Source organism: Copadichromis virginalis, linkage group LG3, assembly GCF_057382275.1.
Source record: "Copadichromis virginalis isolate Kocher_CV1m ecotype Utaka linkage group LG3, C_Virginalis_male_GT1.1, whole genome shotgun sequence".
NCBI classification, from domain to species: Eukaryota; Metazoa; Chordata; class Actinopteri; order Cichliformes; family Cichlidae; genus Copadichromis; species Copadichromis virginalis.
Window position 1 is genome coordinate 28,165,525 of NC_140620.1, and position 24,496 is coordinate 28,190,020.

The following is a 24,496-nucleotide window of genomic DNA, read 5'->3' on the forward strand; positions in this document are numbered from 1 at the left end:
AGTTGAGCTGTGCACAAGATTAAGCATGTGGCCAAAAACACTTCGGTCAGGATTAGAAATATATCTGACAGGTAGGCAGAATTCATCCAGGGAAGAGCTGATCCTCATAAATGTTATAATGTAATTTTATTGTTTGTGCTATTTTGTTATCTACATGGTTGGGTCACTTGAATATGTTCATTTCACAGTTTTGTGTAGTTGCACATTTTGGTCACCAGAGGGGAGCGCTTAAAAGTTTCCCAAAACTTAAAATGCTTCTTGGGATTGCTTGTGTTTGTGCTTAGATGTGAAACATGTGGGACCTCTCTGGTGTTGGGTCCTTTTCCACACTCCTTTCGTTGTACATCACCTTGAGTCTAATGTTGGTTGGTTTGTACATGTGATTTTCCTCAGTTTTGCTGCACTCTGATGTCAACGGGTGCTTTTATAATAATCATAGCAATAAGAAGAAGAATAAAATATCCAAACTAACTGTATTCTGTTTCTCCATAGTCTTAACAAATTTCCCACCTGTGGGACTAATAAAAGTCATCTTATTTTATCTTAGTCCTGGTGCTCCTCCTCTGGGTGGAGTCGTCATCACTCCTCCCAGGGCTTCCACCTGGAGCTGATTAGACCAGCAGTACTTAAAACCAACGCTCACAACTAACCATCGCCAGAATGTCTGTTGACCCATGTTAGTTTATTACTTCTCGTATCCTGTGTTAGTCATAGTGCCTGTTGCTTACCTGGTTCTCTTGTCTTCTCTGCCAGTTCACAGAAATACACTCTCCCGTCATCATTAGAGGGAGAGAGAGTGAGAGTGATATACATCGAGAGCGTGCGGGATTTCCCCATGCGTCACTTTAAAAATGTCAGAAAGAGGGGTTTTTCTGGTCTGAATGGATAACTGTAAACGCTCCTAACTGCACAAATATAATCATCATGTCAGCTATGCTCTGAATCAAACATGAAAACAGGACAGAAACGTAAAACAAAACTTCACACAAAAAGACAAACATGGACACAAGAGGGAGGGAGGAATAAGAAGTCGGGGAATAGAATATAAACCAAACTAAAAGCCCGTGAAGATAAAGATCTAGATCTGAAGATAAAACCTTAACATATACATATAAACAAACTGGCCGGGAAAAGCTTTTACAAGAAAAGTACAGACTTCAACAGAAATGAAACTCAAAGCAAAAAGTCATGATTCAATACGTTCACGCTATCGTTTTTATGTGGTTTTTAGCGTGAGCGTCTTTGTGAGCAATAGGAGGAAGATGCGTTCAGGCACAACATCGGCTGTCGGTTCTCTGAACTTCGGAAACATTTACAGACGAAATATTAATCATTGGACTCTAAACATTAAGCTGAAGACATGTATTTTTTTTACACAGCGATTTGTTCACAGCTTTATTCGTGTGAACCAATGTGTGATCTAGGTCTAACTTGACTGCAACAGTGAGTGAAAGCCTTCTGTGTTAAAGGCGGAAGAAATGACTTAACATGGCGCCACCCTGTGACAGAAAAATGCCTATCCGAGAATAAAATGAATGTGAAATAATGTAAAATCTCTATTTTTCTGTCTTTTGGATTTTTTTAAAGATAAAAGTTATGCTTTCTTTATAACTTTGTGATCTGCGAACCAAAGCTGAATTGTGTGGTTTTCAGGGCATCGCTATTCTCAAAACAGGAAATATGACTCCAAACAACAAAGCTTTACTAGGTGGTTCAAGTAAAAATTCAATTTTGACTCTCAAAGAGCAGAAACTTCCAAACAGATCAGTAGTTTTACAGCAGGAGAAACAAAGACAGTAAGCATTAAAAGTAAAAAAATCAATGTCACACAAATATAGAGAATACTGTAAACACTAATACAGTAAAATAAAATAAAAAGAGAAACTGTTTTCGTCTCCTCTTGTTTAGGTTTGTATTCTCTGAATATAATTAACGGCTACAATCACGGTGAGAACTTTACATGCACTCATCATGAATGTCATTGTAAACATGGCATTTTAGTGATTTCTTTGAACTGTTCTTGTTCCAGAGTGGAATGATTGTACAGCATACATCTTTAATCATAATAAAAAAATAAGAAGTGGACACACAGGTTTGAATTTATTAAGAATTTTTTCTAATCTCTAATAAGATTGAGGTCAGGGCTTTGGAAAAGCATTTTGTTTTCAATTGTAATAACCATCATTTAAAGCAGTTTACATTCCTTTGGCTTTGGGTACAATTCTGTCAATCCCCAACTATTTATCATCACAGATGTAAATGCAGTAGGATTAAACCACAGAAGGCCTAAAATCTCTGTCCTAATCTAGGCAAACCATATATTTATCCTGCTGGTAAATGATTCATGAAGTTCTTCCATTTTCCATTTATAAAACTAAAACTGGTTTTCAAGTAAATCACACCTGAGAAGACTCTGCAAACATAAACTTTGATCCATCATGTGTTCGTTCCCACAGGGACATCTAACCCCATGTCAGACTTTGCACCAACAGCAACATGATCCCACCTTTCAGCACTCAGAGTGAGTGAAATTCAGTCAGAGCCTAAGTTGTTTACAGCTCTGTTATATTCAGTCAGAAATTTCTGAACCCTTCATGTTTTTTCACCATTTTGGTAACAAAATTATCAGACTTCCATCTATAAATAAAAATAAAGGATTAATAAGACAACTTATAATCATTATACAAACACTTTACCTTGAGCTACAGAATGATGTGAGACGCAGAAAATTGTGTTTAGGTTTTTCATAATGAGAGTCTTCCTCACATAAAGTATAGACACTGTGAGGACATTTTATTTTAAGTCTGTTATAATAGAAAACATCTAGTTCCTTTTCTCAAACTAATGCAAAATACAAACTTTAGACGAACAACAACCACAAATTGCATATTACACAGTACCAAAGATGTATTTAAGAAAAACACCTTGATTTAGTAGAATTTTGAATCACTTTTGGGTGATTTAAGTTGCATGACCCAGTGTAGGGCACACTTTAGCTGTCGTAAACATGGCCTCACATTTGACTCAAGAATATTTTGATTTAAAAACGTGTTCATTTTCCCAAGCTTTTGGACTTCAAAACTAACCCAAGGCATCGCCCCTGCACCAGCAAATGACTAAATGTGCCCAAGACTTTCTAAAGTTGTTGGTCAAGCATTTGATCTGATAATAACAGTGATGCAATACATAGTGAGGGGCATGAGATTCAGCTCATTGTCTTTAGTTTTAAAGCATTAAAAGGACACAGTGCTAACAGTAAGTCATGAGATTGTAGATTCTAGATTGTAATCTAATACATCTGAACTCTGCTCTGTTAGTATAACCAGTCTGAACCATGAAGGCGTGACAGCACCTGCAAAACATATATAGAGCGTTCACATGCTGCAGGAAGTGAAGCTGCAGACTGAAGCACAATGCTGATGAAGATTTGGTAAGTTTTGAATTACTTTTACTAAAGACAAATATATTTCTACATATGCGTGGACTTATTATTCTTGATGATTCTTTATTTGGTGATTGTTGGAAGTTTCCGCACTGACAGACTGAAATCGTTCTCTTTGGAGAGTCAAAACTGAGAAAGAGAAGACTGAATAGTTTAAGGATAGAGTTCTGTTAACTTTTGCATGATAATAAAATTATGTAACCTACATAAAGAAATGAAGGAGGCTCCATGCGTCAGTCTGTTGAATACTTTGCCTCACTGGTCATCTGACAAAAGAAAAAACTTGTCTTATATAAAATAGCTGATGACTCATGATTTGTCAGATCTTTTAATGATATGATGAGCTACATCTGTTGAAACTCAACGTAACCCAAATTCTTTCAGTTTCAAGAAGCAGTACTCTCCTGTTGAACTATTTTCATAGATTTAAGAACCCATACTCAACTTTAGTTCTTAATGACTCAGGTTTACTTGGATGCTAATTTTATACCAATTTTATAATTGTGAGATAGCTCACTGCAAACAAACCAAACAAGGATTCATACAGAAACTGGGAAAATATATAAAGAAAATACAATTCTAAACAATTTTCTCTCTTTGATCAGGTGACTGCAGCCTGTGACCAACATGGAAAGGTATCACACGCAACACCTCATTGCATTCATTAGCTATACTTCTTACAACATGATATTCAAAATTACTGTCTGTGTGCAGTAGAGGACTTACACAAAACCTTGTGAAGAGCTGGTATTAAGATTAAGGGCTGTGGAATGATGGGGACCAGTCTGGTTCTCTGTACACAGAAAAAATCTCTGATCGAGCAGGAGGTGAATGAAGTCTAATATTCAGTAGTTTTACTGTCACTCTGTCCAGGAATATGATGTTAAAAATGGAGCTAATGTCAATAAAGAGATGGTAGATGGTAGTGGGGAGTGCTGTAATCTTGGCATCTTCTGCTGATCTGTTGGCTCTGTATGAGTATGAAGTGGGTCAAACGTTGGGAGCCAGGCGTCAGATCAGTACCTCAAAAGACATCATTGTAAAAGGTGTCAGAGCGACTGATGTGTAGTATTTGAGGCTGCTGATGGTGGTCTCTTTGGACAGCTGGATGATTGTGGCTGACTTCAGGCATAGTGGGATGAAGGACTGGGACAGCAATGCCTTTAAGATCTCTGTTAAGGCCTTGGACAGCTGATCTGAACTCTCTGAGGACCCTCCTGGTCGCTACGTCTGGTCCGGCTGCCTTTTTGGGGTTCACTGCCCTCAATCTTTACACTGTCACTGGACATATCACCTGACAGACAACGACCCAAATGTGCTAAAGATGTGCTCTATTTCCTCTATGGTTGTTGCCATTATCTTTGTTCAGTGAGCGGTGTAAACAACATTTACACCCCTTGTTGCACAACCTGGTTGAAATACTCAGCTATGATGCGCAGCACGTCAGGGTTAGTCATGCTGGCTACTAACTGCTCTAAGCAGCTTATCCCGGCTATGATAGCTTTAGCATATGGTAGGTAAACAACCGTTACCATGATGCCAGTACAGCTGTCTACAGTCCTTTCAAAGCTTATTCCCAAGCTCAGATAATCCTGATGAGTATAAGTCGACTCACTCAACACACAGCAGTAGTTGAAAGCAAACAACCACACGCATACATATACATGGCACAGTAAACAAAGCACCTGCAGAGAGCTGCAGCATCTATGTGTGCCATTAAATCCCTTTTCCTTTACAAAAGATTTAGAAATGGACATAATAGGTTCACATTGAGAATTTTACTACATAGTAGTTTTTGTATTGAGATGTTAATCAAACAACAAAAAAAGGGGGAAAAAAAGCTGACTTTCCTGTTTCTTATCTTTTTGTGCGTACTGAATAATAGTAAAAAACATTGTTCTTCTCACAGAGTCAAACAAGCCTCAGATGTTCCCATTTTCCAGCCTGGCCACCAAAATCACAGTGACCTGGACTCTATATTTACGGTTTGTAAAACAACCTCCACTCTCCACAATCATGTCCCTGTAGCACCTTTTGTATGACTCTGATTGTGTTCAATACGGATTTGGTCTCTTCTGCATTTACATTTTATGATGTGATCTGTTTCAGCTGCTGGAGGATGAAATTGTTGTCTTCGTGAAGAATGAGCTAACAAGGATGAAGAATTCTCTGAATCCAGAATTCTCTGAATTGTCAGAAAGTCCAAATGAGGACGAGGAGCAAAGGAGCAGAAGGGAAGCATTTCTGAAACTCACAGTGCACTTCTTGAATAAAATGAATCAAAAGGACCTCGCTGCCTGTCTGCTGAGCAGTAAGAGGATTCCTTTTCATAAATGCATTCTTAAGAAATTCTAATATTTTCTTTTGAAACATTTTCATTATTTTTCTTTCCATTAGAAAACCCTCATCCACACTTTGGGTATAAACTTAAATCTGACATAAAGAAGAAGTTGCAGCCTGTGTTTGAGGGGATTTCTAAAGCACAAAACTCCTCCGGTCTGAATCAAATCTACACAGAGCTCTACATCACAGAAGGCAGGAGTAGAGAGGTCAATAATAAACATGAGGTCAGACACACTGAAAGAAATGTCAGTAAAGGTGAAACAACAATCAGATGTGAAGACATGTTTAAAACATCAACTGCAAGAGACAAACCAATCAGAACAGTGCTGACAAAGGGAGTGGCTGGGATCGGGAAAACATTCCTGACACATAAGTTCACTCTGGATTGGGCCGAAGGCAAAGCTAACCAGGACATAAAGTTGATATTCCCATTCACATTCAGAGAGCTGAATCTGCTGAAAAATAAAAGGTTCAGCTTGGTTGGACTTGTTCATCACTTTTTTAGTGAAATCAAAGAAGCAGGAATCTGTAACTTTGAAAACTTCAAAGTTGTGTTCATCTTTGACGGTCTGGATGAGGCTCGATTTCCTCTGGACTTCCACAACACTGAGATGCTGACTCATGTTACAAAGTCCACATCAGTAGATGTGCTGCTGATGAATTTAATCACTGGGAATTTGCTTCCTTCTGCTCACTTGTGGATAACCACAAGACCTGCATCAGCGGGTCAGATCCCCTCCAAATATTTAGACGCTCTCACGGAGGTCACAGGGTTCAGTAACCCACAGAAGGAAGAGTACTTCAGAAAGAAATTCAGAGATGAGAAGCAGGCCAACATCATATTGTCCCACATAAAGACATCAGAAAGCCTCCACATCATGTGCCAGATCCCAGTCTTCTGCTGGATCACTGCTACAGTTCTGGAAAACCTGTTAAAAAGCAGCGAGGAAAAGAGATTGCCCAAGACCCTGACTGAGATGTACATTCATTTCCTGGTTGTTCAGACCAAAGTGAAGAATATTAAGTATGATGGAGGGGAAAGGACAGATCCACACTGGACTGCAAAGAGTAAGAAGATGATTAAAGAACTGGGGAAACTGGCGTTTGAGCAGCTGCAGAAGGGAAACCAGATCTTCTATGAATCAGACCTGACAGAGTGTGACATTAATGTCAGAGAGGCCTCAGTGTACTCAGGAGTGTTCACACAGATCCTTAAAGAAGAGAGAGGGCTGTACCAAGAGACGGTGTTCTGCTTTATCCAACCGAGTGTTCAGGAGTTTCTGGCGGCTCTTCATGTCCATCTGACATTCACCAACTCTGGTGTCAACGTGCTGGAAGAAGAGCAAACAGCCTCAATACAGACCAAAGAGTCTTTGGCAATACACTTCTACCAGAGTGCTGTGGACAAGGCCTTACAGAGTCCAAATGGACACCTGGATTTGTTCCTTCGCTTCCTCCTGGGTCTCTCAATGCAGAACAATCAGAATCTCTTACAAGGCCTACATTGAGAGATACAGATAGGAAGCATCCAAGAGAACAATCAGGAAACAGCCCACTACAAAGCAGTTCAAAAATAAGATCAGCTCATCTGTAGTTCTGTGGTTGACGCCATAACAGACAAGAAGGTTCTGGGTTCAAATCCACTGGAAACTTTCTGTGTGGAGTTTGTATGTTCTCATCATGTCATTAGTCAACTGATGGTTTTGACTTTATACATAAAATCTGTCCTGGTTGTCAAGTTTCAGCACTGGATGAGTTGGAAAACTATTAAATCAACAAAAATAGTATCAAGTTTTTTTCTGCATATGTCAGTCATCCATGAAATGTTTAAAGTTAAGACTAAGCAGATTATAATGATTTAAAAAGAACACCAGCCTTATTTGTTTTTTGTTTTTTTAGTTTTCTCTCTTTGTGCCTCTCCTCTGTCGACTCTTTATGTTGCTGTATGTTCTGTGCTGGTTATATAATGCAGCAACCCCACTCCACAGTCATGTCTCCCTAAATTTAGTTAATGTGTTATATTTGTATTTGAACAATAATGTGCGAACTTCAAACTGACAAATGAAAATAAATACTTGCATGAAAAATCTTGATAACTGATTAACTGTAACATAAATTAATGAATATAAATACAAACATGTGGCTGAATACACAGAATACAGAGTCATTAATTATAAATACAGAGTAGAGATTTGCCACGCTGAATTGTATAATTTCTATACTTATTTATTTAGTATTGAACACACAAGTGATAACTTTTATTACACTATTCAATTATATTTAATTCAATTCAGTTTTACTCATATAGTACCAAGTCACAACAACAATTGCCTCATGCCACTTTATATCATACTGTAAATACAGTTGACCCCCTATGACCAAGAACTAATATGCTAAAACAGCCACTGCTGTTTTTTTTTAAAGTTAGCTTCTAAAAGAAATCTGATATTTCTTCCACAAAAGTATTTTATCATTTTATTACAATTATAGTGATATACAAGAATGTTTTGTGTGTATCCTAATCAAAACACAGGGAATAGGGCACAACAGGTGAAGGCAATAGGGGTAATCAGAGGACAGTAAAGACAGAGAATAAAAGAAATTACCAAAATAAACCAGGAAAGCAAAGATACACTAACTAAGACAAAAAAGAGGAAGGCACAAAACTGATCCCTACAACAGTAAAATGCATTAAAGAGGATGCATACTTTATTGCAAGATGGCCGATTTTTTCACTACCTCATCTACACAAGGCATTTTGTAGAGGGTATTGGCTGTTTGTCTTTTTTTTTTTTTTTTTCTAAATGACATCAGAAACAGCAGTATGCGACATTACGTGATGGCAGAGCTTCAGTTCATCCTTTGTCATTTTTTTTTTTTTTTTTTAATAAATAGGACAGGGGGAATGAATGAGAGAAAGAGGGGGAGAGAAAGAAAGAAAACCAAAGGGGAGAAGAGACGGTGAGAAGGGGGGGGAAGAGAGAGAGAAAAAAAAAAGAACTCCTGGGTCACCTGTATGGAGAAAAAAAAACAAAAACAAAAAAAACAAACAGAGGAGACAGCAAACAACAAAGAGCAACATAATAATAGAGAAAACAAAGCACCATCACAATAAACTAGCTAGTCATAGATATCAATATTTACTAAATAATAAACGATATTGTGCAGCACGCAAGATAGACAGCGCACAGTGTGCTTTGAGGTAGCAGCCAAGAAAGCTTTAGTCCGCGTCTGTGAATACCCATGTGTGCATACCTGTGTGGATCAGCATGCTTGCATTCCAAAGGTTTCTCCATGTAATGATCTGCTAGGGAGTGTGGGGGGGCCACAGCCCCGTCCTCCAGGGTGTGAAGCGGGTATGGAGGAGATCAAAACTCCAGACATCCAGAGGCCCCCAGAACACAAGAGACCATGGAAGACCAACAGAGGGGCAGCCGCGCCACTGTTCCAGTAAGAGCTGAGGAGAGTCCCAGATGAGGGCTCGCCCAGCCCTCATCTGGCTGTTTGTCTTAAAACAGCAACGATTTTCAACTATTCTCGAAATTCCAAATTTTCTCTCAGAATGAAAAATGATGATCAATTTTTTTTCTTAACATACCCTAACACATGTGCTCTTTAATCTCTTTGTGTGCTTTTCTTGCAACACCCAAATTTACCCTTTCTGTGTAGCAACAGGAGCGGCAACAAGAGGTTGCTGGGAAGATTAAGCCAGGCTCCTGATGACATTAAAACACATCCAAGATGTGCTCCTGTGATATACACTACAGACCAATACAGATCCCAAACAAACTTCAACACCAGCATTCCCAGTATGGTCACAATGGTGTAAAATGCCCTCTTCTTTGATTGGTCAACCCTGTCTCTGTTCCTGCTCTCTTCTCTTGGGCCTGGATGAATTAAAACACAGAGAACAGAAAGGCTGCAGAAGGAGGAGACGGTTAAAAACAATATCATGAGGAAAAAATTCACTATGGCGAGGATGATATCTTTTATTGTTATAAAACCTGTTAATGCAAAGCAAATCAGCCAAACACAGCCTATGCTGATTATCCTTATTCTGACCCCTCTTTCTTTCCTTAAGCTCCGATAAGTGATGGGATGAACAGCAGCCATGTAGTGCTCCACACAAGTCAGCATGTGAAAGAAGATTTGTCCAAAGCAGGAGAAAGAGAAAAAAATGAATGGATAGATTAATATGTTTAAATTATTCATGACGCTACCACAATAACTGAAGATACACGCTAAGACAGCAAACAGGTCCATGATGACGATGTTGTAGGTGAAGCAGTCAGAGTGACTCAGTGTTACTTCCATGAAGGTGGAGCCTTTTTTCCTCCATTCTTGGAGACCATGTTGGAGGATGAGGATGCAGATGGGGAGGACGAGGAAGATGATAATGATGCTAAATGCACGATAGATGAGGGAGCTTGGTTTAGAGATGAGACAGTGCATGTATAGAGGGAGGGAGGTGTTCATGGAGGAAAGGTGCAGATCCAAAGTGGAGAATGATGAGTTTGCCAACATCTGGAAAAGAAAAAGACAAATGGGACAAACCACTGGAATGTAAATTAAACTGACAGAAAAATTAAACCTATCTATATGTAGTTTATATATTCAGCATTTTTTCCCCTGTTTATTATTCAATTCAATTCAATTTTATTTATATAGCGCCAAATCACAACATAAGTCGCCCCAAGGCGCTTCATAGATACAGAGAAAAAACCCAACAATCATATGACCCCCTATGAGCAAGCACTTTGGCAACAGTGGGAAGGAAAAACTCCCTTTTAACAGGAAGAAACCTCCGGCAGAACCAGGCTCAGGGAGGGGCGGCCATCTGCTGCGATTATCTATTTAATTTCTTCTTTTATAACAGTGTCTTTTTCTAAATTGAGGTTTTGTGGATATTAGGTGTTATACAGTTGAGGCCAAAATTATTAACCCCCCCTTATGAAATTAGGCAACACTCATTTTTTCAGTATGAAAATGACCATTAACAACAAGTGTTTGTTTTTTAAAACGTATCTGTGTCCAAAATAACAAGGTTCACTAATTGTAGTAAGGATATTTTATTGATACACTGAGTTGAAACAAGAAAAGGCAAAAATAAGACATCCAAAATTATTAGCCCCATGCCCATTAATAGTCAATACTGTACCCTTTTTGAGGATACAGGGTATGGGATTGAGGTCTGGGCTCTGTGGGTTGCACACAGGTCCATCAAACCCCGGTTCAACCAGGGGCCTTGTTGGAGGAGGTTGGTGAGTAACAGTAACATGGATGGAGGTTAGGTGTATTTATGGGGACATTCACAAATATCCCACAGTGTCACTGCCGGTAGAGTTTAAGGCCAAAACACATAAAATAAATGCTGCACTTAGGTTGCGCATGATGCATATCTTAATCCTGGGGAAAATTTTGCCAGGGTTTCATTACCTGTTGTGGCAGTGTGTGGGGATGCCTTCATGACCTTTAGTGCTGTGCAGTGTCTGCTCTTTGTATTATCTACACCAGCCCATGTTTAACCCCTGACTTTGAGACACAACATGTCTTTTTATTTTACTATTTAGGTTCAAATCAATTTGAAGTCTTGCAGTGACAAAATAATAATTTGACCCAATTGCATTAAAGCAGAAGTAATGAGTCCATTTTGAAAATGTAAGCAGTAGAAAGTACAGATACTTGTTTAAAAATGCAAGGAGTAAAAGTAAAAAGTAGTCAGAACAAAAACAATAGTCAAGTAATGTACAGATTCCTGAAATTGTATCTAACTACAGTAGGAAGTAGTTGTTCTCCATTACTTTCGACCTCTGCAACCAAATGATAAAACTTGGTTACATGTGTGGCAGGATGAATGTTATCCCTCGGTCCAACCCACTTTCAGCCTGGCCCATTAGGGGGCGCTGGTATAAATAGTGGCCATTTGAGTGTCTCTGCATTGCTTGCCTGTGATCTCCTTTTTGGTCACCTGACTTCCTCGGGGTGGTAGAGATCGTTTGTGGGTTACTCCTCTAAAGTCTCCATCGCGGCTGGTCGTAGCTATAGAAGCCTCCTCTGAGCTATTCTGCTTACGTTCTGTGACCCGGCTTACTTGGTACGTAATCAACTTTTGTTACGCTCTCTGCCTTCTATTGTTCTTTTATAGTAATTATTTATTATGTTTCGCAGGAAGTGTGGGCCTTAGTTTTGCGCCAAGTTACGTGAACTGAAGTGCTGCTGTTTTGCCTTGCTGTGCTTTTACCGTCTGTTCCCGTTGTGAGAATTCTTCCCTGCTGCTGTCAGCTTTTACAGTGGACGTCGGCGTGGACAACGGCCATATGCATGCCGGTTATCGGAGTCAGCTGGCGTGCATATTAATTGACTGTTAACTTATCGTCGTGTGGACGGCAAGTTGGAGCAGTACGGTGATTCCGTTTGCTCCAGATTTTAGAGTTTTATCCAGATTGTATGTTGTTTTATTGCTTTTGATTTGTAGTTTGGAATTTTGTTACACCACTGGTGGGAGGCCCTTTTTCTAGCTGTAGATCACCAGTGTGGTCCTGCAGTTGGGTTATCCCCCGGTGCTACACATTAGTTTGTTGTAATATATTAAAATTTTCTTTGTTTCTTTTTATTCAGATGCGGAGTGCCGACGTGGAGGAGACTAGGGTGCCTTGGTGGTGGGATCCCTTGAGTGTACACACCTGCCTTGTTTAGTTTATTAGTGTGAGTGTGTGTGTGATAGTCTGTTGCACTTGTGTTTTGGGTGTGTTTTCTTTCTTTAGTTTGTGTGTGGCATCCCTGCCCCTCCACTGGTAAGCCTCAGCTCTGAATACCTTTTTAAGCATATTTGTATTTGAATATTTATGATTGTGCTTTTATATGGTGTTCTAAATAATTATTAATAAATTGTGAATTTGTTGATCATTGAACATCGTCTCTGGACTGAGTATAGCGAACCTAAGTGCCTTTCTGGTGATTTAGTGTTACTTTCAGTATTCTCTGGGTGAAATTCCCAGGGTGGCGTTGTCTTTTTAAAACTGCAAAGAGTATTTACTTTATATCCCATCCTCGTCTCGCCACAAACTTGGCGTTGTTGTCGACAGGATATACTCTTTAAAACAGAGACGTGTGTTCTTTTTTTGTTTGGTGTAACGTAAATTGTTTTTTTATATTATTTTGTACAGAATAAAGGCAAAGCAGCAGCTACTTTGGTGTGGGATTTCACAGCTGTGTTACAGAGATGGAGGAAGAGTTACAGGAACTCAGGGACTTGATCGCGCAGCTGAAAGCAGACAATGAGAGGCTGCGTCAGGAGAGGGCTGTTGGGTCAGGTACTAGTGCTACACCTTCTACTTCAACTGCATCATCTGTGAACCCCCCAACGGCTGGTGTCTCTGTAGCAGAGAGACTAGTTTTTGTGCCCCGTGACAGAAAATGCCCTATGTTTAGAGGAAAATCAGGTATAGGGTTGAATGAATGGTTGGAGGAAATAGAAGGTTGTGCTAGAGCACGTCATTTGTCTTTGGCTGATAAAGCATTTTTCCTGTTTGACCACCTAGAAGGGGAAGCACGTGAGGAGATCAAATATCGCTCTAGTGCAGAGAGGACTGATCCTGCTAAGATAATCACTATATTGCAAGAACTTTATGGCTGTTCAGAATCCTATGTAGCATTGGAGGAAGCTTTCTTCTCTAGAAAACAGCAGGAAAGTGAGACACTGCAAGAGTTTTCCCTCGCTCTCTTGGGTCTTATGGAAAAAGTTAAATCGAGTGCCCCCAATGGCATGCCCAATGCTGACGTTTTATTAAGAGATCAATTTGTTGAACAGGTCTTAGATAGTACCTTGCGGCGGGAGTTAAAGCAGCTAGTAAGGAGGCAGCCAACACTGACATTGCTGGAGATTAGAGGGGAAGCTATTAGGTGGGAACGTGAAGGGTTGCCTAGTGGCGTTAGGCATAGAAGCAGTTCTGTCCCTTCTGTTTATGGCATTCAGTATGGGGTCCATAGCGGTCCCTCAGGAATAGCTCAGTCTACCCATTTGTCTGAGATGAGCGAGATGAAGGAATTGTTAAAGCGCCAGCAGGAGCAACTTAATCAGCTCACTCAGAGCATTGCTCGATTGCAGGGCCCCCATCGAGTGCCTCGCTCAGGACGGGGCGACTCCATTATATGCCGTCGTTGTCAGCAACCTGGACATTTTGCTCGGGAGTGTGATGGGGAACGCGTTCCTCGTTCCCGGCCTCCTTCGCAGGCCCCTCTGCATAATCGCAGGCACTCTCCTTTAAATACGGCTTCGGAAAACTAGCACCCTCCGTATTGCCGAGCCACAGTTCGGGTGGGGTGTCTATTGGCTCAAGGGTTGCTTCTAATGGTCCAGAGGCAGTCTCCAAATTAATTTCATCCTGTCCTCATATAGATGTGGACATGGGCGGTATAAAAGTACCTTGTTTGGTTGATACGGGGTCCATGGTCTCCACCATTACTGAAAGTTTTTTCCGCCAGCATTTTGAGTCCTGGGGTCAAGAGCGTCTCCAAGCTTGTCATTGGTTGCAGCTTAAAGCGGCTAATGGGTTGTCCATTCCTTACCTTGGCTATATCGAGCTAAGTGTAGAGCTCTGTGACAAGTTTCTTCCACAGTGTGGCGTGTTGGTCGTTAAAGATCCTCCAGGTGCAGGACCTTCCACGGTTCCGGGTGTATTGGGGATGAATGTCATTCGGAAGTGTTACCACGAGCTTTTTGGGCAACACGGTGAAGCATTGTTTAGTTTGGGCTTTGTCACCGAGGCCCCTAAACCCCTTGTGCAGGCGCTGCAAAAGTGCCATGATGTTAGTATAAGAGCCCCACTGGATTTGTCTGGCCATGTGAGAGTGAGGGGTAAGCGAGCATGTTGCATTCCGGGTGGTGTAATGAAAGTAGTGGCCGCCACCTGTTCGGAGCAATATTCAGGTGCCACCGTGTTATTTGAACCTAATGATGTTAACTTGCCTGCTGGACTTTTAGCGTCCCCTGCATTGGTTCGAGTGGTTAGAGGTACTGCATACATACCAGTTGTTAATGTAGGGACCACGGCGGTCTTGCTTCACCCCAGGACCGTTATAGGGACCCTGGAAGATGTTCATGTGGTCAGTTTGCCCGCTGGTGTGACAGAAATACCCCCTAACGTAGCCACAATGGCATCTCACACCGCCACTCCTACTGTGCAGGATCAGATGGAAGGGATTGATTTGTCTAAACTGTCAGCAGAGGAACAGGGACAGGTGAGGTCTCTCCTTAAGAAATACAGCTCTGTCTTTTCTGCTCATGATACTGATTTGGGTTGCACTAACTTGATCTCCCATGACATTCCACTCTTAGACGATATCCCTGTGCGGCAGCGTTACAGGCGCATCCCCCCTTCAGAGTACGAGGTTGTGAAAGAGCATATTAACCAGTTGTTAGGGGCCGAGGTGATTAGAGAGAGTAGCAGCCCCTATGCTTCTCCCATTGTGCTCGTTAAGAAGAAGGATGGCAGCCCGCGCATGTGTGTTGATTATCGGCAACTGAACAACAAGACAAGGAAAGATGCATTCCCCCTGCCGCGCATTGAAGAATCCTTAGATGCGCTGACTGGTGCCCGTTGGTTTTCCACCATGGATTTAGCAAGTGGCTATAATCAGGTCCCAGTTACGGAAGAGGATAGGCCCAAGACTGCCTTCTGTACTCCTTTCGGCCTATTTGAATGGAACCGAATGCCATTTGGGCTCTGTAATGCCCCTAGCACCTTCCAGAGACTAATGCAGCGCCTTTTCGGTGATCAACAGTGCCAGTCTCTGCTTCTCTATCTTGATGACATTGTAATCTTTTCATCAACAGTATCGCAACATCTTGAGCGGCTGGGTGTGGTGCTAGGTCGGCTTCAGCAGGAAGGTTTAAAAGCCAAGCTTGCCAAATGTGCCTTTTTCCAGCAGGAGGTTCGCTACCTAGGCCATGTCATCTCCGATCAAGGTGTCTCTACGGACCCTAGCAAGGTGGAAGTGGTGGCTAACTGGCAGCCTCCTAAGACTGTTTCGGAACTACGCTCCTTCCTTGGGTTTGCCAGCTATTATCGCCGTTTTGTGGAGGGTTTTGCCAAGTTGGCGGCACCTCTGCATAGACTGGTGGCAGAGTGGGGAGGCAGAAAATCAAAGAAGAGGTCAGAGCATGGTGTCGTGGAGAACTGGACTGCAGAGTGTGCTCAAAGTTTTGAGGCATTAAAGACTAAACTGACAACAGCACCAGTGCTCGCTTATGCAGATTTCTCTTTGCCTTTTATTTTAGAAGTGGATGCCAGCCATGCCGGCCTAGGGGCAGTGCTTTCCCAGGAGCAGGGAGGTAAGGTGAGGCCAATAGCCTATGCCAGTCGGGGTTTGAGGCCCACTGAGCGCAATATGCTAAATTATAGCTCAATGAAGCTGGAGTTTTTGGCACTTAAGTGGGCCATGACTGAGAAATTTAGAGAGTACTTGTTGGGCCACAAGTGTATTGTTTACACCGACAACAATCCTCTTAGTCACTTGTCTTCTGCTAAACTTGGGGCTACTGAACAGCGCTGGGCAGCTCAGCTCGCTTCGTTTGACTTTGACTTAAAGTACAGGTCAGGAAGGAGTAATAAGAATGCAGACGCTTTATCTCGCCAGCATCCACCTGATCCTCAGGAGATTAAAGCCATGGTTCCTGGTACAGCCTTGCCTGGACCTCTTCAACAAGCCTTGCGGCTGGAACCAGCTGAGGTATCACAAGCTGCCATTACAGTTTTGCCCCATCTCACTACTCCTGATCTTCATACCCTCCAACAGGTCGACCCAGTGATAAAAGAGATCTTGGTGTTCTGGAGACGGAAGCAGCGACCCAGCTTTGAGGAGCGGCAGCAGCTTGCTCCACTTGCCCTGGTGCTGCTACGACAATGGGATCGTCTGATTGAAAGGGAAGGAGTTCTGTATCGTCAGGTTCATCGCCCTGACGGTGCCGAGGTGGTACTTCAGCTTTTGCTGCCTAGTGCACTAATTGAGCAGGTGTTGACTCATGTTCATCAGGAGCACGGCCATCAAGGTGTGGAAAGGACCCTAGCGCTTCTCCGCTCACGGTGCTACTGGCCAGGTATGTCTGCTGAGGTAGCTCGTTGGTGTCAGAGATGCGAACGTTGCCAAGTTGCAAAAGACACCCAACCAGCAGCTCAAAGTTTCATGGGACATTTGTTGGCTTCTCGACCAAATGAAATCTTGGCCATTGATTACACCTTGCTCGAACCTTCCCGGAATGGGCTGGAGAACGTTTTAGTGATGACTGATGTTTTCAGCAAGTATACATTGGCTGTCCCCACTCGTGACCAATGTGCTGCTACAGTGGCCCAGGTTCTCGTGACTGAGTGGTTTTCGAAGTTTGGTGTACCAGCGCGTATCCATTCCGATCAGGGTCGTAACTTTGAAAGCTCCCTGATCCAGCAGCTCTGCAGGTTTTATGGTATCGAGAAGTCCCACACTACTCCTTATCATCCGGCTGGAAATGGTCAGTGTGAACGTTTTAATAGGACTTTGCACAATTTGTTGCGGACCCTGCCAGTATCCAGAAAAGGAGACTGGAATGTATGTTTGCCCCAGTTACTCTACTGTTATAATACCACTCCCCATCAGGCTACTGGGGAAACCCCATTCTTATTGATGTTTGGGCAAGAACCCAGGTTGCCAGTGGACTTTCTGTTGGGCAGAGTACTGGACCCCATCAGTGGAGATGTGCACGAGTGGATTCAGGAGCATCAAGCCCGGCTACAGGTTGTACATGAAGGAGCCAAGGAACGATTGCAATTGGCTGCCGACCGCAGAAAGAGGCACCATGATAAAAAGGTGAAAGAGGCACCATTGAACAATGGCCAGTTGGTGTTCCTGCGCGATCTGAGTGGAAGAGGGAGATGTAAAATCCAAGATAAATGGAAACCCGTGGTATATAGAATCCTGAAGGCACCTAAAGGAGGTGGGGCAGTATATACCATTGCACCTGCAGATGATCTCAGCAGTGTGAAGCATGTTCATCGTACCTTGTTGAAGGCTGTGGTAACGGCAGCTACACCATCAGAAGGGCCTGCTCCAAGCAGTAGCTCACATGGCCCAGAAATATCCTCCCCAGAACCAGGACATGACTCATCACGTGACAGTGACCTGTTATTCCTGAGCATAGGAGCTCCTCAAGTAAATGTTTCACCATCTTACAGCCCAGTGGCAGTGATTCCAAGTAGCCCTGAGTTGTTGCTTCCACCAGAAGACCGAACTTCCGATGTTCCAGCCACTGGTACAGTTACTCCGAGTGTAGCACCAGTTCCATCTAGCTCTCTTCCTGCTCTCTCTACGAGTTCTGATACAAGAAATGTGGTGGTGCGAAAAACAACCCGGTCCACAGCTGGCCAGCATTCAAACATCCATCATCTCCCAAGACCAACAGGGGAGGTGGCACAAGGGGCTGCTAACTCTATTTCTGAGCCTAGGGTACATGCTGTCTCTGCATTTTTTAGGCCTTGGGACTAATCTGGGTGTCTTTGTAATTCATCGTCAGGGCGACGATGCAAGAAGGAGGGGTAGAATGTGGCAGGATGAATGTTATCCCTCGGTCCAACCCACTTTCAGCCTGGCCCATTAGGGGGCGCTGGTATAAATAGTGGCCATTTGAGTGTCTCTGCATTGCTTGCCTGTGATCTCCTTTTTGGTCACCTGACTTCCTCGGGGTGGTAGAGATCGTTTGTGGGTTACTCCTCTAAAGTCTCCATCGCGGCTGGTCGTAGCTATAGAAGCCTCCTCTGAGCTATTCTGCTTACGTTCTGTGACCCGGCTTACTTGGTACGTAATCAACTTTTGTTACGCTCTCTGCCTTCTATTGTTCTTTTATAGTAATTATTTATTATGTTTCGCAGGAAGTGTGGGCCTTAGTTTTGCGCCAAGTTACGTGAACTGAAGTGCTGCTGTTTTGCCTTGCTGTGCTTTTACCGTCTGTTCCCGTTGTGAGAATTCTTCCCTGCTGCTGTCAGCTTTTACAGTGGACGTCGGCGTGGACAACGGCCATATGCATGCCGGTTATCGGAGTCAGCTGGCGTGCATATTAATTGACTGTTAACTTATCGTCGTGTGGACGGCAAGTTGGAGCAGTACGGTGATTCCGTTTGCTCCAGATTTTAGAGTTTTATCCAGATTGTATGTTGTTTTATTGCTTTTGATTTGTAGTTTGGAATTTTGTTACACCACTGGTGGGAGGCCCTTTTTCTAGCTGTAGATCACCAGTGTGGTCCTGCAGTTGGGTTATCCCCCGGTGCTACACATTAGTTTGTTGTAATATATTAAAATTTTCTTTGTTTCTTTTTATTCAGATGCGGAGTGCCGACGTGGAGGAGACTAGGGTGCCTTGGTGGTGGGATCCCTTGAGTGTACACACCTGCCTTGTTTAGTTTATTAGTGTGTGTGTGATAGTCTGTTGCACTTGTGTTTTGGGTGTGTTTTCTTTCTTTAGTTTGTGTGTGGCATCCCTGCCCCTCCACTGGTAAGCCTCAGCTCTGAATACCTTTTTAAGCATATTTGTATTTGAATATTTATGATTGTGCTTTTATATGGTGTTCTAAATAATTATTAATAAATTGTGAATTTGTTGATCATTGAACATCGTCTCTGGACTGAGTATAGCGAACCTAAGTGCCTTTCTGGTGATTTAGTGTTACTTTCAGTATTCTCTGGGTGAAATTCCCAGGGTGGCGTTGTCTTTTTAAAACTGCAAAGAGTATTTACTTTATATCCCATCCTCGTCTCGCCACACATGGTTACTTGGTGTGCTCTGAAGCAGTGTGGGCCCACATGCACTTCATATTGATTAATGAAAGGCTTTATCGAGTAAATTGTGACACTCGCATGGTGATTTCGATTTTCCAGGTGGCTCATTATTTTTTTTAATACTTTTTATTTTGTACGTTTTCCAAATTTATAGTACATACAAACAATAAGAAGAGAAAATAACGCAAAAGAAACCAACTAAACAGAATGAAACACATAATCTGTGGGGTAAAGAAATAACAAATTACACACATATGTAAACATAACTGTTGCGACCCGAACTGGGGCGGCCCAACATCTGTCCAAATACTACACTGGAGTGCATGTGGATTTTGGTTGCATTCGTTCTGGTGGATTATTATTTATTTTATTTTTTTCCCTGTCCCATTTGGTTCTTTTGCCATCAGAATTATTGTCTAAAGGCAAAGAAAGATGCCCAACGGGACTGACTTTACCAAATGGACCATCCTAGCCTTGCCGTATTGGTCTATTTGATTCGCCTTTTATTGTTTATTTTATTTTAACCTGCTAAATATGGGACAGACCTGACTGGGGAAAAGAAAGGGGAGAAAGAAAGAGGGAAAGAAAAACAGCGGAGAACAGGAATGGTGATAAAGGGCAAAAAAACAAAAAACCAACAAAATAAGCAGACAAAAAATGCACACATTAATCACCTGGATCACCTGTTGAGAAAGAAAAAAGAGAAAACAAGCAGAAAAAAAGAGCAACAGAATAAACAACATCACGATGATCTATGTGAATATAACAGTAAATACTAAATATTAAATATTATTGTGCAGCATGTAATATCGACAGTGCAAAGTGTGCTTTGAGGTAGGAGCCAAAAAGGGTGTAGTTTGTGTGTGTGTCTGTGAAGGTTATCAGTCATCCAGGTCATCGTAGTCAAAGGAGCTTGCAAAGAAAAGCGTCTGGACTTCTTTAAGTTGCTTGAAGACGTTTCACCTCTCATCCGAGAAGCTTCTTCAGTTCTAAGGTCAAATGGTGGAGAGTCCCAGATATAAACCTAGTGGGAGTAACCCCCCACCGAGGGACAAAAGGACCCCCTGATGATCCTCTAATCGCCTGAGCCAAGGTGGGAAACTGGGCGTGGGTCCCAATCAGCCAGAGTTTCGGGTGTGTTCATTGTGAAACCTGGCCCCACCTTATCATGCGAATTCCTGAGGTCAGATGGCCCAGGATGTGAGTGGGCGTTAAGGCGTCTGGGAAGGGATCTCAAAACTGGATTGGCAGAGAGTTGGTGTCGTAAACCCCCGCCTCTGTTCAAAGATGGTCGCTCACAGTGGACATAGATGGCTTCTTTCACTCCTCTTTCAAACCATCTGTCCTCTCTGTCCAAAATGTGAACATTGGCATCCTCGAAAGAGTGTCCTTTATCCTTAAGATGCAGATGGACTGCTGAGTCTTGTCCTGTGGAGGTGGCTCTTCTGTGTTGTGCCATGCGCTTGTGAAGTGGCTGTTTGGTCTCTCCAATGTAGAGGTCTGGGCATTCCTCGCTGCACTGTACAGCATACACCACATTGTTAAGTTTGTGTTTTGTCTTTCGGGTGAACCAGTTTCTGTCTGAGCGTGTTGCTGGGTCTGAAATGCATCGGGATGTCATGCTTGGAGAAAACTCTCCTGAGTTTCTCTGATACACCGGCTACATAGGGGATGACAATGTTGTTGCGTCTGTCCTTCTTATCCTCCCTCGCTGGTGTCTGGTCTTCTTTTCTGTGCCTCTTTGCTGACTTTAAGAACGCCCATTTAGGATAGCCGCACGTTTTGAGTGCTTCCTTTACATGTGTGTGTTCCTTCTTTTTCCCTTCAGGCTTAGAGGGAACATGTTCTGCCCGGTGGTGTAGGGTCCTGATTACTCCAAGTTTGTGTTCCAAAGGGTGATGGGAGTCAAAGAGGAGGTACTGGTCCGTGTGTGTGGGCTTCCGGTAAACTTCGATGTTGAGTTTGCCGTTCTCTTCAATGTGCACAGCGCAGTCCAGGAAAGGCAGACAGTTGTCCTTTGTGTCTTCCCTGGTGAACTTGATGTTTTTATCCACAGCGTTAATGTGCGCAGTGTGTATGTGTGTGAGCACCCGTGTGTACACCTGTGAGCATGGACGCGCTTGTTTTTAAAAGGTTCCTTCATGTAATGATCTGCTAGAGGGTGTGGGGAGCCACAGCCCCGTCCTCCAGGGCATGAAGCAGGTATGGAGGAGATCAAGACTCCAGACATCCAGAAGCCCTCAGAACACAAGAGACCAAGGAAGACCAACAGAGGGGCAGCTGCGCCACTGTCCCAGAAAGAGCTGAGGAGAGCCCCAGATGAGGGGTCACTCAGCAGCCGTGGAGCAGAAGCCAGGGGGGGTTGCAGTGACGTGCCCGTGAGCTCCGCCGGCAGCCAGCTGTGCTAGAGTGACCAAGCCCCAGGCCAAGAGGCCGAGGGTACCCCACCCCCGAAGTGGCCCGAGCGAGCCCCAGGCTCCAGGCCCCGACAAGCAGCCACCAGGAGTGAGCCGGTGGCTAACTGGACGCCCATTTCCGGACACAAAGAACCAGACATAAAGAGACACTGTACACACAATCACACTCCCCAAGCGTACTCTAAGCCCCAGGTCTAGGTACCCTTGCCCCTGGAGGGGGGAAACTGCATCCAGACCCAGGTAGTGTTACCTTTTTCCCTGGGGTGGGGAGAAGCAGACTGCCCCGGCTTGGCAGCAGCAGGGAGGCCCCACATTCCAGACGGCCAACTCCTCCCCCTGGCCCCCCGCTCCAACAGGCAGCAGAGAACGGAGGGGGGGGGGGGGGACTCCAAACCTCCCTTCGCCCGCTCATATGTAGTGTTGGTGTATGTGTGTTCTAAGGTGCATTTAAAACCCAGGAGGGCATGGAGCTACCTGTGAGAGAGAGCAGCACGTAAGCACATAGCCCCTCCTGCTAGCCCTCAATGTCTACGTGTATTTAAAATTGAGAGGTGGGCAACGACGCCAGGGGTGAGGTTGTACACCCTGATGGTTTTTTGGATTCCATGTAGCGTGCCCACCCCCAAGATCCTATGTGTATGTGTTATGAGAGTGTGAGTAATGTGAATGTCTAAGTTGTGATGGATCCATGAGTTCTGGTGGATTATACAAAGTGACACCAATTAGTTAAACTGCAGGAATGTCTTAAAGACATAAAGACCTGGATGGCCGCTAACTTTCTGCTTCTTAATTCAGATAAAACTGAGGTTATTGTACTCAGCCCTGAAAATCTTAGAAATATGGTATCTAACCAGATTCTTACTCTGGATGGCATTACCTTGGCCTCCAGTAACACTGTGAGGAACCTTGGAGTCATTTTTGACCAGGACATGTCCTTCAAAGCACATATTAAACAAATATGTAAGACTGCTTTCTTCCATTTGCGCAACATCTCTAAAATTAGAAATATCCTGTCTCAGAGTGACGCTGAAAAACTAGTTCATGCATTCATTACTTCCAGGCTGGACTACTGTAATTCATTATTATCAGGATGTCCTAAAAACTCACTGAAAAGCCTTCAGCTAATCCAAAATGCTGCAGCAAGAGTACTGACAGGGACTAGAAAGAGAGAGCATATTTCTCCTGTTTTGGCTTCCCTTCATTGGCTTCCTGTTAAATCCAGAATTGAATTCAAAATCCTGCTCCTCACATACAAGGTCTTAAATAATCAGGCCCCATCTTATCTTAATGACCTTGTAGTACCATATCACCCTATTAGAGCACTTCGCTCTCGCTCTGCAGGCCTACTTGTTGTTCCTAGAGTATTTAAAAGTAGAATGGGAGGCAGAGCCTTCAGTTTTCAGGCCCCTCTTCTGTGGAACCAGCTTCCAGTTTGGATTCGGGAGACAGACACTATCTCTACTTTCAAGATTAGGCTTAAAACTTTCCTTTTTGCTAAAGCATATAGTTAGGCCTGGACCAGGTGACCCTGAATCCTCCCTTAGTTATGCTGCAATAGACGTAGGCTGCCGGGGGATTCCCATGATGCATTGAGTTTTTCCTTTCCAGTCACCTTTCTCACTCACTATGTATTAATAGACCTCTCTGCATTGAATCATATCTGTTATTAACCTCTGTCTCTCTTCCACAGCATGTCTTTTATCCTGTCTTCCTTCTCTCACCCCAACCGGTCGCAGCAGATGGCCGCCCCTCCCTGAGCCTGGTTCTGCCGGAGGTTTCTTCCTGTTAAAAGGGAGTTTTTCCTTCCCACTGTCGCCAAAGTGCTTGCTCATAGGGGGTCATATGATTGTTGGGTTTTTCTCTGTATCTATGAAGCGCCTTGAGGCGACTTTTGTTGTGATTTGGCGCTATATAAATAAAATTGAATTGAATTGAATTGAATATCTCAAAGCAACACTGCTGTGCACCATTTCACCAAAGAGTGTTGCACAAGGACTGTTTCAGGTCATCTCCTGAGCCGGCATCCTAAAAAAGAGACTGACTGATCATTTTAAAGCTCAGTTTTTAAAACCTTATGCTGTAACTACAGCCCAGCCCATCCAGCAGTATATGAATGACTAACCTCGTATTGTGGATGGATTATCAGTTGTTTTCCTGACTGAAGCTTGGTCTGTTTACAGCATCCTGCCATGAGATTGCATTTGTTCCTGACCTTCAGGAACCCTCAAGTTAACTTTTATCGAGTGGAATAAAGTTAGCGTTCATCCTTCAGCTTCACTGTTTATATCATGCTAACACAGTTGTGTCGCTAGCGATCACGTAGCACATCAGTATATACCAGCTAAACCAACTTCAGTAACCCTACAAACGTCACTGCTGTTTACTTTTCTGTCTTCATTTATGCTGGAAGTGATAACAGAGCTGTACGTTTTAATTTGTTTCCAAAACCCCGCAGTCAGGACATGCTATATTGTATTTAGATAGAAGCTAG

General features: G+C 43.1%; 1 protein-coding gene and 1 long non-coding RNA gene across 2 annotated transcripts; both read left to right on the top strand.

Moving 5' to 3' along the window:
• The first annotated feature begins 6,043 nt into the window (after window positions 1–6,043).
• Window positions 6,044–7,293, top strand: LOC146713901 (protein NLRC3-like). Its single transcript, XM_085439175.1, has 2 exons — window positions 6,044–6,665; window positions 6,726–7,293. The coding sequence occupies exons 1-2, from the start codon at window positions 6,067–6,069 to the stop codon at window positions 7,291–7,293; spliced, it is 1,167 nt and encodes a 388-aa protein (XP_085295301.1). The 5' UTR covers window positions 6,044–6,066.
• Window positions 7,294–12,206: 4,913 nt separating this feature from the next.
• On the top strand, window positions 12,207–19,557 carry LOC146713902 (uncharacterized). Its single transcript, XR_014918754.1, has 3 exons — window positions 12,207–12,579; window positions 12,952–13,098; window positions 19,135–19,557. It is a non-coding gene; the product is annotated as an uncharacterized LOC146713902 (long non-coding RNA).
• The last annotated feature ends 4,939 nt before the right edge of the window (window positions 19,558–24,496 follow it).

What these genes read in the sequence shown, in the direction of transcription:
- LOC146713901 (XM_085439175.1), top strand. Translation starts at nt 6,067, where the DNA reads ATGTTTAAAACATCAACTGCAAGAGACAAACCAATCAGAACAGTGCTG. An exon ending in TCAGAAAGCCTCCACATCAT is followed by an intron (nt 6,666 to 6,725) that starts GTGCCAGATCCC and finishes CCTGTTAAAAAG; the next exon opens with CAGCGAGGAAAAGAGATTGC.